Below are 18,756 nucleotides of genomic sequence, written 5' to 3' on the forward strand. Positions count from 1 at the left end.
AAATTTTCCTTCACTTGCATAGATACTGAACATTAAAACACAATTTGATTCTTACTCCTGCAAACAAAGTTTGACATATCTCTTTCTTGTTCCTCTGGGCACCTTCACATTTGTCTTTAATTGAAAGTTTTTATTTACTTCCTAAATGATGCGATGACGAATAAATTGATCTTCAGTGCAAAATGAAATTGAAATTTCAAACAAATTATAAACAAAAGAGCAAATCTCAATTACTCGCCAACACGTTAAACTCATGTTTCTCTACCGTCAGTTTCACAATATGAAACCTAAAACAAACATGCACAAACAGAAATTTTCACTTCAAAGTTAAATTTATAACTGCTAATTTTTACTCAAATGAACGCTTTATGTTTTCATTGCTCAAAAATAAACTTTTGTTCGTCATAATTGAATAACATCCTTTATATATTTACTTGATAACATTTTTATACTAAGATGATAAGAAATTTGCCTTATAATGACATTTTTATTTGGTTGTTTCTATTTAGCGTAGTTAAGCAAATTATGTTTACTTTTTTTCACACAAATACGTTGAAAAATTGAATTATTTTGCGGTGTGCAGCAAAAAAACGTCTCTGAAACAGGCTGGAAAATAATGACATGGGTTGTTTTGAAGGCTGCCACCCCATCATATCATGATTGTTGTTGCGGTTTAATGCAAATAACACGGTAATTTAATATGAGCCTAGCATGAAAACAACAGCCTGAAAATATGCGCGGCCCGACGCTTGTTGTGTCAGAAGTATAATTTTGCGCCGTTCATTGCGATTTGTATGTAAAATATTCTTTATTTTGCTTTCTTTATTAAAAAATTCAACCATTCTTTTAAAACTGGAAAAATTTAATCTAATGACCATAGACAAATTTATTTTTGAAAACAAATATAGACAAATTCAAAAAATTATATAATATTCTTTTTGAAACTATTCGACTTGAACCAGAGATATCATATCAGGGAAATAGTTTTTCATTTGATTTTGTTGGCTTGTAACAAAATCAGATGTATTTGATGTAACTGAGATGTATTTGAATGATGTCGTCATGGTACATTGATCTTCAATGTTAATCTCATATTGTAATCATTTCTTCATATTGTCATTAGTATTTACAAATTATGCCAGCTCATATTTATTAAAATATTGTCAATATAAATGTAATATATGTACAAATATGTTTGTTTACATCAATCCACATATGAACATATTAACGTATGTACATGAACATATTTTTATGTCCATAGACAAATTTATTTTTGAAGACAGGAAAATAAATGGTGGAATAATGATGATTGAATGATGGGTGGATGTATGGATGCATGGACAATGATAGAAGGATGAACAATGATGGATAAATGGATGGATAAATGACGAATAAATGAATGGGTGATTGGTGATATATGGATGAGTGATGATAGATGGGCGAATGGATTAGCAAGGTTTTATAAATGTCATCCTCTCAAACATGAATGAACACTACATGTGTTCTGAAATACACATATGTACACTACACCCACACACACACGCGCGCGCGCGCACACACACATACACTCAACATAGCACACACATATATACACACAAATACATATATCTACATGTAAAATACTTATCATTGTACGTACGCGTAACAACAAACAAATTGATGTCCAGGCAGTTTTCAAATGTATATTCACATGTGTACATCCAGGCGTATACGTTTAGTACACAATAGCGCATGCATAAGCGTACACAGTTTCCATTCATAAACATACAAAATACACGCAAGATATTTCAAAACATATGATGGATAAACATACAAATGTTCATTATGAGGCAAATATGGAAATGTTAGCCTCTGCTCAATTTACAGGTGTGACGTCATCAATCAATTGCCACACGTCAACGACTCTGAAAATGATACGTGCGTTAATATGTACATCATGTGAATGCATATATTTCGTCAGTGCTGTAATTTTGTATAATTCTAATGTATATCGATACTGTTTTTTTACAATGTTAATTCTTTGTTTAATGTGAAAACTCAACGGTCATAAACACATGGCCACATACACAACGTATCAAGCTTTTATGCTTAAATGTTCTATCATGTTTAAAATAAATAAAAATTTTGGTTTTGATGGTTTTCAACTCAAGAAACATGACAATGATTTACGATCTACCGTTATAAAAATCGAAAAATTAAATAGAAAGCTTACTAATGCGGAACATGCTGAGATTTTCATCGACAATTATATATATATATATATATATATATATATATATATATATTGTATATATACGCATATGTATATATATATATATATATATATATATATATATCGTACGTTTACATATATGACATTAAAAGACATATATACAGAAGACGCAAGTGCTAACATGTGTAGAACAGCAGGCACGTTCGTGCCAGTGCATTTAATGACATCCGTGAAGTTGTTTTTGTCATTCGTTGACTCCCAAGTTTTGCCAAAAAAATTTGTAAAAAAAACACGTTTGGTGTACTGAGGAACCTTAATTATAAATATAAGAGGATCACTTCTCTTCAAATGAAATTACGTAGTTGTGCTCAAGCAATTTATTCGATAATCTTCCCAACATTTAAAATCCTCGACTAAAACAATCAACAAGATAAATTGACACAAGCCGTCAGAAGTTTTTTCAAACAACCTGCGTGCCATAGAAGTCAATTAACTGAGTAGATTGCATTTTTATGTGCTTGAAGGAGATGCATAATTGATGAAACTGAAAAAAATGAATGTAATCATCAGCACAGACAAAAACAGAGCACGCACATACAACAACACAAAAAACAAACTTGAAAGGACAGAGCTCTAGTATTAACACAAACAAACGACGCTTACGTGTACCATTTAAAGAGATTTTTTAATAAAACGTGTAAGTCTATTGAAATACTGAGACATCATTTTTGGGTGAATAAGGACAAAAACAATTTTACCTTACACCTAAAAACGAAAAAGCATACAAAAGAGACTGTACAACACATCCATACATCTGTCTTCTAAACCTTATAATCTTGGCTGCGTTTTGCGAGTAACAATTGAATTACGTCCACACGTTCTATGTGGCTGGCGTAGATTTTAAAATTGAATAAAGATATGAATACTGACACGGATGCGATTATAGATATGATTATGAATATAAATATATTGGCAGGAGATAGGGCGTGGTTGTTTGTTGTATTTGTGTACGTGTGTGTGTGTGTGATGTTTGTGCTTGGGGCGTGTTAGATTGGTGTGGACATTTTTTATTTACTTGCACGAGCGTTATTAGGCACGTACAGTTCATTCGTCGTTTTATTAAATTTTGCCGTGTCATATTGTCATTATGTTGTCGTAGATTTGTTGTGTGAATTGTTGTTTGTGTTCTAGCTTTCGCATAGGGGAGATGTTGTTTCAAGAAAGTAGAGTACGCCTTGCTTCAAATGGGTCTACGTACCACAGGGAAGCTTATATGGAGGAACAAATTGCCTGCTAATACAATTACAAATGCTAATTTTTGTTTTGTTAAATACTTTTTAACTTGTAATGCTCATTATTTCTGTAGTTTTGAGGTGCTTTAAGCTTCGTTGGATTTTTATTATTGTAACAAATAATTTTTCAAAATTTTTGAGTTGATTTCAAAAAACGTTTTGGTACTTGAGTTTCCCTCAAAATTTTTTTTACTGGATTATTTCATTTATTTACTTTTTTTTAACTTAACTTAATCATCACTGTGACTTTCGCCAAATTACCAGAGAAAAATCATTTCATTTGAACTCTTAAAAGGCTGATTTTAATAGAGTGCTTAGTATTGTGTGTTTATAAATTTAATTTTTGATTTGATACTATGCCGTTTCAACAGCTGTTAAATTTAATAAAGTTCGTTCAATTAGAAAATTGTTTCGAAATGTGAAAGAAGTCACTTAGTTCTATAAATCCAAGCTCCTCTTCACGACAATCGTATGGAATTCGGAATTTCAAATAGTTGATCTACTTTGCTGGTCAATTCCAATTAAAATTTCATTCGACATGAATCCTCAGCAAATAAATAACACGAAACAATTGCTGCAAGCTTCACACACGTGAAATAAATTGCAACGTGCCAGAAGCAATCCGGATAGCACCAATCGATGGAAAGGCTTTCTTCAGCATCTGATTGACCAAACCTTCGCCGGGATTAGATGAATCGCATTTTCATGCCTTTCTGCTAACGTTATCAAGCTTGGATCGTTTGTGTGGAAATGTGGAAGAATGAAACAAGTGTTTGAGTGTGTATGCAAGTATGTGAGAGAGGTAGGTTTGTTTTGTGGATGATATTGTTTATTCATGGATGGTGCACCATTTGCTGGTATTCAGCGGTCCAATCAATTTCATATTAAATCGTGCTTAATTGCTTCTTTAGTATTCTTATATGCATGCTTGCAATGAAGGGCTTAATTGGATAGATCAGTTTTTTATTATTTTTGCTGTATTTTTGCTACTAAAACCGGGCTTATTTATGACAGGCACTCACCGTTAAGAAAGCGAAACCATTATTCATTTGGTTTCTGCGGCACGGATTAATTAGTATTACTTTTTTTAGAAATATATCTTTTGCCAACAAAATTGTATCTGTAAATATTGTTGAGTTGCGTTTCGTTTACTTTATCTTTCGTTTATTTCTTGTACGTCGCAAGAACTTTGCAAGAGTGTACGCAAAATTATAACATAGTGAGTTATACAAAGTAAAAGTCATGTAAGGGTATTAGGAAATTTTAGAATGTGTAACAACTGCACAAACTCACAGAAACAGTTTTATCAATCTAAATCAGTGATATGTTGATAACATTTTTACAGTGGTTAATATTCCTGAATTTGAGAAAATGATTTTATTTTACTTGTTTTTTAATATTAATAAGATGATGCCATCTTTAAAATAATCTAACTGAAAAAAATCTGTGAGAAAAAAAATTTTTTGCACGGCACCTGCATAATTTAATACCATCAATTTCTTTACAAATGATTCCTGTTGACTTGCCAGCCGGGCGTGATATGAATAGGATGCTACGTGAACAATCGTTTCAATCACGCGCTCCATTCAACGTTATTGCGGATATTTCACTTGTAACTTTTCCTTATTTTTATCTTATTTTACAATATTTTTTACAACAATTTGATAAACATTATGATGAATTAATAATATTATTACCATTTTTGCTTGAAACGTTTTAGTGTAAAATTAAATATAAACTTATTTCTTTCTAAATTTCAAATGATTTGCATTCAGGATACGAGCAGTACAACATTTCTACGAGTTAAGTAGATACACCCAAAAATCTTCTCTCAAAAAAAAAAGAAATTTCAAAAACTCTGGTGACGCAAATTGCTTTAAAGATGATTTCTCTGGGGAAAAAAATACTTTATTGAATAATAATAGAGAAACAGATAAAGGTATAAACCTAACTTTTAATTTGTGACCTTCATGCGACTGCAATGCTTTGTTTGGAGGGGCACCTGGCGAATTTATTTGTAAAATTTCCCCGTGAATGAAATGTATTTTACCAGTATTAGCAATGAACTTACAAATATAAATCGAGCAAAACAAAACACCGAACACCTCCAAAGAATAAATATTTTCTGCAATTATCCTATTGTGAGAATGTTGAAATTTATTTACAGGACAATCATATTTGTTTATACACTTAGAAGTACTCATAAAAGAAGCATACCGCAAAGTAACATATTACGATCAAAAATACAATGAAAAAAAGATCTTTCCATATAATATACAATTTTAAAACTCATGACATCAAAATTGTATTACAGATATTTTAATGAAAATACATGTTTACACACAAGTTATAAAGATGTTTTAATGTGACTGTTGTTATACAGCAATATAAAATTACATCTCTCAAGCTGTCATAAGACGTACAGCACACATCAGATGCAGTTACAGCTTAATGAAGGTTCACCAGACGTGGCACACATTGTTATTCAGCCGCCAACCTAAACCCTCTAAGTCATGCTTACTTTCATATTACCCGACAAAGAATGATTGAATGGCTATATGGAGAAAGTATGTGCAAAATTATGCAAAGTGTCTAATAAGTTTGGGAAAAAATGCATTTAGCAAAAAATGTAATGTGGACTTGGATTTGTGTGTGATGGTTTTATAGAGAAAATAAGAAAATTCAGGTGAAACTTCAAACATTTTATGTTGGAAAATGCAAATGTTTCTACAAAAAAAAACGAATCATTATGTTTGACAGATTCATCTTATTTGAATGTTGATGGCTCACCCCAGGGCACGCCCCATGAAGAAGCAACTGAACAGCACCATTCAGACGTCTCTCTCTATTACATTTAAAAAAAAAACTCCACGGGTTATTTTAGTCTAAACAAATTTGTCTTTACAGTGTTTTCTCCCTTGAACATTAAAATGTTATTGCTATTCTCCGACTATGTTGAACTGTATTAAACACGAATCAGAGCATAAAGTTGGGAAGAAAAACATTTCTATTTGGACAAAAAACAATTAAGAGTGTCGTAATATGTTCTGAAACAATGATGGATACTAATATAAAGGATGAATGATGATATAAGAGATGGATACTGATATAAAGATGGATGGAGATTTAAAAATTGGATGATATTATAAAAGATGGGTGATGATAAAAAAGATGGATGATGATAAAAAAGTTGGATACTTGAATATAAAAAGATGAATGATGATATAAAAAAGATGGGTGATGATACAAAATGAAATCTTACCAACATTCCTCTCCAACTCGTGTTGAGAATTTGATTAGGGAGACCGGTAATCCTGTTGTATATCAGTGAGGCGTCGGGATAAGAAAATGAAAAATAACTGTTTAATTTGTTCGTCGATGTAATTGTTGACGCTGCTGCTGACTTTGTTGTTGTACTGGTTGATGTTGTTGTCGGGAATGTCTGTCGTAGTAATTGTTGCCGGTTTATTGCTGCTTGAGGAGTTGTGTGACTGTTCAACAGGGTTGCAGCGTAATTTTTGTTTGATGGGAGAGTAGAGCTTGCCACTGAAAATGATTGTTGTATTGAGTTTTGTTGCTTATTAAAATTACTACTGCTTGTTGCGATTGCAATATTTGTTGTGTCAGCAACATTCGTCTTGGTGGATACGTTTGCTGGAAGCGTTTGCACCGTGCTTGTTAATGATGTGTCCGGATCAATATCCAAGGATCGGTTTCTCATTTTTATTTTGTTCAGCAGCATTTTGTACTGTTTAACGATTCTCGGGTTTGCATGTTGATGCTGGAGCTGCTGTTGTGGCTGCTGTAGCTGCAAGTTTTCATTTTTTTGCAACTGAGATGAAACACAGTTGCTAATCTTGTTCAGATCATCTTTTTTCATTTCTAGTTGGCTGTCAAGAAAGCGAAACATGTTCAAGTGGAACTCACTCATCGGAAAATAAACATTTTTCTTCGTTTCACACTGGAAAACGTTTGAACTGAAATGGCTGAAATGAACAGTTGAATTTTCATCGTCGTGGTCCGCAAGCGACTGAGGCACTAAATTTTGTGGCAGGATCAAAGGTTTGGAAACGTCAGTTGTCAAACGTGGCATGAGGGTGTCGAGAATGTTGGAGTTGTTGGGTGAAGCATCGACGTTGAGGTTGTTGTTTGTGGTGGTAAGGTTTGATTGATGGATGGTTGTTGTTGATGAACAGGTCACCTGTGTTGTTGGTGGTGTACGATGGCCGGATGTGCTGCCAGGTGATCTAGAGGATCGAGCTTCGTTTTTCGCTGCGTGCTGTCGGTGTTGCAGTTGAATGGGAGAAGTTTGATTTTGTGGTGGAGATCTACGCTGTTGCTGAAAATGTTGCTGATGATTTTGTTGTTGCGGTGGTGGTGTTATTTGAGTTTGAACCGTGGCAGGTAGATCGTTTTGACTGGACGGCTGTAGATGCTCATTAGAAAGAGCAAAATTTGACAGTGTTCGTGTTAAAGAAGAAAAATCTAAGTTTAAAAATGTTTTAGTTTTGTCTTTTGTTACATTTTCGTTGTTGGTTAGTAAGATGTCTTCGTTACGCCGCTGGTTTTTCTTGCAAGCAGCATTATTATGAATGTTTGAACTTTTTCTATCAATCTGTTGTTCGCAGCACGTTTCTTCGTCTCCATCGTTCCTGTCGAAATGTTCCCGATTAACTGATAATCTTCTCACCATTCGGGAAAATTTCTGCAAAACATGTTGCGAGTTCTTTGACACGGAGTCTGATAAATTCCAAGAACTGTTGTTGAAACTTGAATTAATGTTTTTGTTCTTTCCATGAATTACGGAGGAATCGATCACTTTCAAGTCAATAAATTTGGGATTCTTATAGTTTTTTTGCAGCGTCCTGCCTGAACTTGTTGGGCTTGATTTCAACTCGTTTATTTCCAATGGACTGACAGAAGACAAATTCGGGGCTGTGTTTGTTGCATTTGTTTCTGCCATCATGGTGCTAGTACTTATTTGCGTTTTTAAATGTTTGCTCGAGGTCTTTTTTGGCATGTAGGTTGATACGTTTTCAAGTAAATCGTCGGGAGGATGTTGTTGCTGTTCATCACTTACGTTACATGCTTGAACATCCACTGCGTTGTTTGTTTTGCGGGTGCGTTCGACACGATAAGAATCATCATCATCATCACCATCCTGCGTGTGAAAGGCGTCTGTGTAATCAGCATAACTCTGGGCAAGATAACGATCGTCGTCATCGTCCTTTTGTCGCTTCACTAAAGTCCTCGCAATTTGATTCGAATTTTTTCGAGGTGTTTGTGGTTGTTGTTTGTGATGATGGTGGTGGTGTTGTGATGATGGTGGGTAATGTTTTTGTTGTAGATGGTTTTGTCGAGGATGATGTTGGTTTGGGGAACAATTTTGTTTCAGTGGATGGTCCTGATCTGGCAGCTGAAATTGATGATGATCAGAAGGTTGATGATGTTGAGAATACATTTGTTGTGGTTCAGGTACATCTCTATTCTGATGCACATGAGTTTGTTGTTGTTGTTGCTGCTGCTGAGGTTGTTGTTGCAGTCTTAATGGCATTGATTTATTTTGATGATATTGTTTATGTTGAGAGGAAACATACTCACGTGGTTGTTGATGTTGTTGTAGATGTTTTTGTTGATATTGAGTTTGGGGTTGTTGATGTTGTTGCGTCATAGATATAAGTATTCATGATAATTTTGATCAGCTCTGTCACATGCGGTCAGCATGTTATCAAGTTTCTAGATATGTTTGTTTGTTTTACTTTTAAGAGTTTCTATTAGTTTTTATTTAGTTTATTTTCAAAAAAGTTTCTTGCTTAAACTGAGATATTTATAACATATTTTTTTAGTAGTTTCTAATGATTAAATGATTTTTACGTCCAAAACAACAACGATTGAAACAGCAAAAAACATTTCATTCCTGTGCAAGACAATGATGTCTCTCGTAACTCAATTCATGGATGATCCTCCATCTCGGTCCCTGGATCTTCATGCATGGCAACGCAGTTTCATAAATTTTCCATTCGCGGTATAAATCACTGCATGTTTGGAAATATTGTTATTCATATAACTTTAAATTAACCGCATGGTATGTTAACATTAAAACAAAAATGTTAAAACAAAAAAAAATTAAAAGCATGAGAGGAAACACGCTGCTTACCTCAGAGTGCTATGATGTTAAAAGTAGGAAAATGCCCTTTTTTCATGTATTTTCATATGCAGTGCATTGATATGTCAAAATGAATGAATATAACATTTTGAAAATGACAGAATGTGTGAGTTTCAGAAAATAATTTCTGCAGCTAGACTTTTACGAAAAAAAATCCATTGCTTAGTTTTTTTTATACTTTTTACACTAAAAGTTCTTCACTTACAAACACAAAACTCACAAACATATGCATTTTGTATGTAAACGCCAGTGCTGAATCGATGATGGTTATCTTTAAGCATTGTACCGGCATCACGTAAATCATTTCAGCGCTCAGCTACTTTCTTGCGATTGAAGTTTTATGAAGTTCTTACACAGCCTAAGCTGAATTGCCAACATATGCACTTAAACGATCAATTATTTGGGAAGAAAAGACTAAAATTTTTTATTTAAAACATTAAGATAAAAAAATTTGAACTACAAAATTTACGACCTCCAAATAATTTAGTAGGTGAAGCGTTGAATAAAAAATTAACAAGTTCGACTCGACCAATTGAGTAGCTTATTTTTATTTTACTTGCAAACTACCATTATAGTTGCTATCTTTTCTCTCTTTCGTCTTTTTTAGTTTGATTAAATGCGTCAGACAAAATTGTTATTATAATTTACTTTTCAAAAAATCAATCGACATTAATTATTTTGGCGCGTGTTTGTTAATGCGCCCACTAACAGAAATGAATTTTTTCAATGGTTCAGACCATATGGTTAAGTTCACAAATTGATGAATTGCGTGATTTTAAGCACGTGGGTAATTTTGATACTGATCACCTACAACCATCTTTTATTGTAAAATGTGAAAATTGATAACTTCATCTTTCATATTAAATATTAAACCTGACATTTTTGGACGTACACGACTATTTTAATTCAAATTTCAAAAACTTGAAAAGTTCAAAACAAATGTTTTGAGAGTCAAAATGGAAAAAAAGAATTTGAATGCGAAAACGCAAACAACTGCATTGACTCAGTGGTTGTCCATTTGTTCTAATTTGTTCCTAGTCTTGAAGCTTGCAAGAAAAACTGGAAGCGAAATTTTTTTCACGGAGTAGAAAATTACAGAGATGTAATCAAGGTTAGGTTTAAAAATGGAACACGCATGAACCAAACGAAATTTTGCAATTCTTTGTCTACTTTTTAAACATTTTTTTACTTTTTCGTCATTGGGATCTGTTAGAAAAGTTAATAGAAACAACAAATCACGTGTTAATCAGTTGCAGTCTTGTTAGTTGACGTGCATACGTTTTTTTGTGCGTAATTGTGTTTGTTATGTTGTAAAAACAGAAAAATTGTGACATATAAAAACTACAAAATTGTCATCAGCATAAATATCTTCATCAACAAATCAACAAAAGCTAACAAAATTCGGCGAAAGTTCTTACAACAAAATCTTTGACAAAACCGAAACAAAATTGAGGCACAAACGATGCCACCAGAGCACAAAGCAGTTTGTGCACCCAAACGATGCATCACAACCACCGCGTCAATTAACAATATATTAGTTATTTTATTTGTCCACTCCATATGCTTTTTCTACTTTGTATTTTTATACAATTATGTGAAAAATTAATTATTAAAACACAAACAATTAACACAAACGCGCGCGCACACGCACACGCACACACATGCGTATAATATATATTCACATATTTGTAGGATAATGAATGTAATGATTGATGATAATGTATTTTAGCACGAACACATCTTGAGGAAGGCCCTGCACATATGAGATTCTCCATTGTTTACAATGATTTGGTATTGTGGATATTGTAACAAGCAACAAACAATATGAGTCGAACATACCTACTCGTGTTAAATATCTTCACAGTGGCACGTATACTGTTATACAGGATTTGTTTAATGTTTTATGTTGAATATACAGATAGAAATCTAGAAACTACTCACAAACATCGTTTACTATATTACAATTAATTCATTAGCAAACACTTTCACACATTTTTCATATCTTGAGGATGTTATCTATAGATTCATTATAAATAAATAATTTGTTTGAAGAAATGTGAAAAATTAATTAAATATATTAACGTATAATTGAATACAATGTATAACATTTGAATTAATGCAAAATATGCATGGTTAATTCTGTACCTCGCGGAACCAACCCAGAGTAATTCATCAGGCACTCACTGAGACACATCGTTCGCTGTTTCTTACCTGTTGGTAGTAAACACTTCTTATTTATTTCACCCTCTAGGTAGTAGGTATCTTTAATTTATTTGAAGATATTTGAAATTTTAAAAACAAAATGAAAATTAATAGTTTATGTTTATGATTGGTTAATTTTCATTTTTAAAGCATTGTAATTTTGTACTAACGTACAGATAAACAAAAAATATCACGTTTCAGTACATTTAAATTTAATTTAAATTTTAAAAATATATCCCAAATTTTAAAAAACAAAAAAAAATATGACGGCATAAAATAAGTGTGAGAATGACATTTTTTATCCACATGGTTGTGTGATTGATGCGTTGATTGATTGGATTTCCGAATGCATGAGCAGACAAATGAATGAACGATCAGTGAATCAAGAGCGAATTTGATAAACTCTTCACACACAGACTCACGTCTAAAAATTCTACTCCTCTTCCACTGCCATCAATCAAACAACTGAATATAAGGTTTATAATTTTTACGATTTCAATTATATTTTTTGTGATTGAAATAAATATTTTGCAAAACATTTCAAGAAACTAACACAAATTCCAAATTTAAAGAACAGTTCAAATCAATTTTTAATAATTTCATCTCCAAAAATATTCAGTTTTGTAGCGTAGCCAAATGTGGTTTGAGACTAAAGTCACCCACAATAGATATTTTTACTAGCGCATAGTTAAATTTGAAATAAAAGCTGTTTTCAGTCCTATATTGATCAACAATTTGTTTATTTGTATTTGTATGTGTGTGTGCGTGTATGTGTGCGTATATCTGTGTGGGTAGTCTCTAACAATAAGTGGTGCTTTATAAAAAGTCTTTGCAATATGTTTTTTCCCAACTTTTATTTGATTATATTGATAGTTGCTGACAGACAGCACGGTGGTGATGCTTTATTTTGAATTTCAGTCAGTAGTGCAGTTGACTGTTTGCGAAGTACGTGGTGAGAATGAAATTATCTCCTTAATGCACTCGCAAAAATTTCTTCAAACTGATGCATTAAAATGCATTAAATTTTTCTTTCCAATGTTTCACATACATTTCAAAAAGTATACAGAACCAAGGAAACAAAACTGCAAAACTGAAAAACTACAACAATAATTATTCAATACATAAGTTATAGTTTTTAGTTGTACCCAGCATTTAAAATATGTATAAGTTCCTCATTCTTGGTGAAGTCGCAATCGTAAGCCATCCATTCCCAACTTCCACAAAAACTATTATAAATGGCGAAAGGTTTTATTTAAATAACATAACAAAATATTAAAAAAACGTCAAATGAAAAAGTTTGATTGAGCGTACATGAACTACTTGTTATTTTCATCGTTTTTGAAAGTTTCACTGAGATTCGTTCACAAATAAGTAGTCACTATATGAATCACATTTTAAAATTTATGAAGAAAAAAAACATTTTCACATCCAATTAAAAATATGCAGTGATGCACAAACATTTGAGTACATTCAAATATAAAAATATTTCCAATATAAGCTTGCGGACACCTCGGATATGATTAAGAAAGAAATTGAAACTACATACATGCTGTTATTTAGTGCACTGTGGAACATGCAGGCGGGCTGGCTTTATGTATTGTCGTCCGATGTTTGACTGGTGTCATTTGTAATTAAGTCATCCTGGCAAATAATTACAAGTGCGCTAATTAAGATAAATTGGTTTTTTTAAGCCCCGATATCTTCTGCTGCGATATTTGCTGGAGAAGCACAGATGCCCGTTGCACGTTAATTTCATGCGCCCAACACGTATATTGTTTACGATTCAAGATGTATTGAGGTGTGTACGTATACACATGCACATGTAGGATATTTTTGTATGTGTAGATGTTGATATGTTATTTATTTGTTCGATTATATAGCATCTTTTTACGTACTTTTGGGGTGAGTCAGTAACCACACTACTTGCCCGCCTGTGTTTTCACAAAATATTTCCGTTCGTATGCCTCTGATGATGTGTGTCTCCGTGACGTGTGCCCTTCATAATTGCACAAATGCACGTCTGCTCGTACATGTAATGGTAATGATGTTAATGTACATTTCCAGCTGCATATTATTTTTTGTAAGTATATTTTATATGCATTTAGAACAATTTTTATAAGATTTTTTCAGTCAATGTTGTAAATAACTGGCGTGTGTGTGTTTAAGCCATTGTAAATCTGCTGTTTTATGAGTGGGGCTGTGTGTTCGAATGTTCCTATAAGTTCGTTTATGCATGCTTGTACGCTTATTTATGTGTTCCTCTCTTTGTCCTAACTGTTCTTTTGTAAGTGTTTTAACCAAGTTTCTTTGTGCGCGCGTGTGTGTGTGTGTGTGAAAATGTATGTTTGAATTTATAAAAGTATAATTCCAAAACGAACAAAATTAAGGTGTGTTCTGGAGGAGATGATGCAGGCAGGCTTGTTTGCGCTGGCCAAGAGGCGCATGTGTTGGCGAACACTCCTGCCCGTGCCATAAAATTTTATTTATCTCAAGTAATTTATGTTTATAAACTTTTCGACGTCTTCCTGCAGAGTACCGACTGTAGTGAGAGATTCAGCGAAGTTATAAATAAATCTAAAGTGAATTAAATGAAAGTAAATGTTCTTACCAGAACGGGTTCACAACATAAATGATAAAAAAAATCGCTCGTGTTATTAATATTTTCGCTTTATTTAGCCAAGAAGTTTTTTTCGCATCAAGGTAATACAGTTGGCTGAGTTTAATTAAAAAGCTTTAAAACACGATACATCAAAATTTTCTGCCAGAGCAAACAAATGCAATAAATACCTGAATGAGAAGGCATTATAACGTCGTAGGCAGTTTTACATTAACTTGATAACATTAGTGTTCTGCGGTGTTCTTCAGTATCACCCCCAGAAATGCCAGCATTTTTTATAGCATTAATTAACATTGGTGTCTATGAGATCTCATTCATATAATCATATTTGCATTGAAAATCTCATCCAGAAGCATTTATATTTGTTTATTTTAACAAAAGTAAATATGCAAAAGTGATTCAACCGTTATTTAGAGCAAACTAGCGAAAAAATTCCACCAGTGAGTGACATTATTCTCATATTCTTGAAAATATTGCACCATGTCAGAGTAACTCTTCAAGCTTGTAATTTTTTTCCATTTCACTTTAATTATTTCATAAGTATATATTTGTTGTTTTCCAAGAATTATTGCAATTACTATCATATATAACCCACTAGATACTGGACAGTTCATTTGCTCCAAGTTGATGCTGGTGTATGTATGTATGTATGTATGTATGTATGTATGTATGTATGTATGTATGTATGTATGTATGTATGTATGTATGTATGTATGTATGTATGTATGTATGTTAAAACCAAATCATTGACGAATTGGATAGGATAGAGTTTGGCTTTGACCTGTTCCAACACTAGCGCCAGAGCGCACTTACTGGCCAGCCTCCTCCAGAAATTCCCCACCGCGTATGTATGTATGTATGTATGTATGTATGTATGTATGTATGTATGTATGTATGTATGTATGTATGTATGTATGTATGTATGTATGTATGTATGTATGTATGTATGTATGTATGTATGTATGTATGTATGTATGTATGTATGTATGTATGTATGTATGTATGTATGTATGTATGTATGTATGTATGTATGTATGTATGTATGTATGTATGTATGTATGTATGTATGTATGTTAAAACCAAATCGTGATGAATGACACCAAACAGTCAAACATCTGATTAAAAGGGTTAACACTTTAATGTATCGTTAGTCTCACACGTCGGCGTTTAAATTAATATTTTCCGACACACAAACACGCAGAAATCGCTGCAACAAACACGAGATGTGGTTTATTGCAAAAAAGAACTCTCTGTTGTCACCTGACCAAACACCAATCATTTTACACAATGTTTTAATAAATTTTGAAGTATTGGGGTCCATGGGTCCAAGGACCTTGATATATATAGGCAAAAAATCTAAGGAAGACAGAGCGTGTTCATATTTTTTAATTTTTTCGTCCGATGCCCTGATTGCAGCCAACCCACATTTTTTGCTGGTAAGGTGAACGTAGCGCTCGGCCAAGGTACCAGAAACCGTAACATCCCAAGCCAAACATTTACCGGCTCTCCAGGGAGTAAGAGTACAACCGTCTGGTCGCTTGCCATCTTGCACTGAAATGCCAGATGGTTTCTTCAAAATAGGAATAGAAGCTTTAGAAAAAAGCCGGCAAATGTAATCATTCAAAACAGAATGACGAAGTTGACGGCCTCCACCTAAACGGCAAACCAAACCATGATGACCAAATTCGTCCGCCTCCGCGCCGCAGCGACACAGATATTTATTTTGTATACTTAGGCCAAGTCTGAAACCAACGGCAAATCTAACAGACTCGTCATCGAGTCTGGTGCTTACGGAAGTGTTGGGCCACGACCTCAACCAACCACAACTAACATCACTAGTTGCAGCCAATAAGCGGGCGGAGGAAGAAGCACCGACACCAGAAGACAGAAGTTCATGAAAAGTCTTCTTATATTGCTCATCTAAAATTTGAGCTTGTGAAGGGCTTTCAGGTGTGGTCGGCAGTGGTGGGATGTCACAGCAACAACAAAATCGGCAAAGCAAGGCAGACTGGAGGTCAATGGTGGCAGCGGCAGAAGATTTATAGACGATTGGTGCCAACTGAACCACACTGAGTAACCCCTGACCACCATACTGCACCGGCAGCTGAGCCTGGGACCAGCCACTGTCAGTCAAATGAACATTGCAAATGGCTGACAAGGCGGTACGCAAAACATCATCAAATCTGCCCAACAACAATGGGTTAATGTAGCTGGATGTACGAAGAAAATACATCATTTTGGGCAAACTGAGGGCGCTTCGGAAAAGAGTCAGGGCGTCGTGGACGGAAAGATGAGACACTCGGTCGAGGGCGAACTTAAGTTCTGAAAACTTTTTATCAAAAAATTTAATTTGGGAGTCGCCCTCGAACAAGGATGCGCCCAAATTTGATTTTGAACAATGGGTACATCCGCCAACACCAGTGGCAAATATAGTGAATCTTTAAAATAGAGTTCACATTTATTGGTGTTTAACTCTAGCCCAATGGTGTTGGCTTCGTTTTTCAAAAATTCGTAGTTTTCGGCCAGTGTTTGGCTTTTTGAAGCAATGCTGATGTCGTCCAGATAGCCACAAATGAAAACGGACGACAGTTTTTCCAACAAAGGATGCAGGGTCAATGCAAATAAAAGAGGTCCCAGTGGATCACCCTGTTGCACGCCCTCGGACGATTCAACCACCCAGGTGTGATAGCCAAGCGAAAAAGCGAGGCCGTAAGCAGAATGGCAGAAATTATATATTCTGGGGCAGAAACATTTGACGGCTTCCAGCATTGAATCTCTTCTCATGGCGTTAAAGGCATTTTTAAAATCGATTTTTAGAAATCCCCATTGATTAGGGAGGTCTGTGACCAATTTTCGAACGGCGTGAACGGCGGCCTCAGCACCTCCTTTCACGCCAACGCCCAATTGAACCGGGTAAAACTTGGTTCTCATTTCATCCATTACCAGGTTCAAAGCACATTTGCTCGCCAATCTACGCCAACAGTTACCAACAGCGATTGGCCTACCTCCTCTATCTTTTTTGGTCTAGGCTATCAGGCGGCCTCCAAAAAAAAACGGCAAACCGTGGGTGGACAGGCGCCCGACAGAACCAAATTTATAAATTTCGTTAGGGAAATTAATAAGTCGTCAATTGGCAGGGGGCCGGAAGGTCTTTGAGATGCTGAGGACGCAAACCATCGAGACCCCTCGGACGAGCCATTTCCAAAAGACTTTATGGTCTTGAGCACCTGGGTGGAAGAAACGCAACCACTTGTTGGTTCCTGCGCAGTTTTTCTAAGGTTTCAGGCGTGTTTTCTGCCAGGCCCTCGGGCGAGCAGACAAGTCTGGCGGCTGCTGAAACGTTTCCCTGCTCTATGCAAGAAGACACCGCATTTATCCACCGGTCGGGGTTGTGGCCGCGTGGATTTGCGTTGATGTGGTTTTCAAAACCCGAGAGCAGGGACGTAACCTCAATCGAGGAGTATTCGGACAAGCGCTTGTTAATCTGGTTGCCTTGGTTGACCCGGCGTCCCGGCCGTCAGCACGGCCGTCAGCTTGTCAAAAACACCAGAGTAATCCAGGCCGAGAGGATCACCGGAGCTTCTATAGTGGTTAAAGCAAACAGGGCACTGTTGTAACGTTGGAGCCATATGTGATTATAAACAACCAAGAAACGAAGGAAAGGAAACAAACCAAGTGGGGTGGATGGATGAATGAATGGATGAACAAGCGAATGACCAAATGAACGGGCCAGCGAACAAACGAATGAATGAGTGAATGATGGGGGAATGAATGAGCTAATTACTGAACGGACGAATGAGAGAAAAAAAAGAATGAATGAGTGAGTGAATAAATGAATGAATGAATGAATGAATGAATGAATGAATGAATGAATGAATGAATGAATGAATGAATGAATGAATGAATGAATGAATGAATGAATGAATGAATGAATGAATGAATGAATGAATGAATGAATGAATGAATGAATGAATGAATGAATGAATGAATGAATGAATGAATGAATGAATGAATGAATGAATGAATGAATGAATGAATGAATGAATGAATGAATGAATGAATGAATGAATGAATGAATGAATGAATGAATGAATGAATGAATGAATGAATGAATGAATGAATGAATGAATGAATGAATGAATGAATGAATGAATGAATGAATGAATGAATGAATGAATGAATGAATGAATGAATGAATGAATGAATGAATGAATGAATGAATGAATGAATGAATGAATGAATGAATGAATGAATGAATGAATGAATG

At 34.6% G+C, this 18,756-nt stretch overlaps 2 protein-coding genes across 2 annotated transcripts; both read right to left on the minus strand.

Annotated features, from left to right (window-relative positions):
* Positions 1-5,458: 5,458 nt before the first annotated feature.
* HELRODRAFT_160552 (hypothetical protein) lies at positions 5,459-9,058 on the minus strand (the record flags this gene model as incomplete). Its single annotated transcript, XM_009017504.1, has 2 exons — positions 5,459-5,506; positions 6,767-9,058. The coding sequence occupies 2 exons, from the start codon at positions 9,056-9,058 to the stop codon at positions 5,459-5,461; spliced, it is 2,340 nt and encodes a 779-aa protein (XP_009015752.1).
* Positions 9,059-15,642: 6,584 nt separating this feature from the next.
* On the minus strand, positions 15,643-18,118 carry HELRODRAFT_160553 (hypothetical protein; the record flags this gene model as incomplete). The annotated part of the gene is made up of 3 exons (XM_009017505.1): positions 15,643-16,059; positions 17,740-17,840; positions 17,992-18,118. The coding sequence occupies 3 exons, from the start codon at positions 18,116-18,118 to the stop codon at positions 15,643-15,645; spliced, it is 645 nt and encodes a 214-aa protein (XP_009015753.1).
* Between the last annotated feature and the right edge of the window lie 638 nt (positions 18,119-18,756).

The sequence above is a fragment of the Helobdella robusta genome (assembly GCF_000326865.2).
Source record: "Helobdella robusta unplaced genomic scaffold HELROscaffold_2, whole genome shotgun sequence".
In the NCBI taxonomy this organism is placed as follows: Eukaryota; Metazoa; Annelida; class Clitellata; order Rhynchobdellida; family Glossiphoniidae; genus Helobdella; species Helobdella robusta.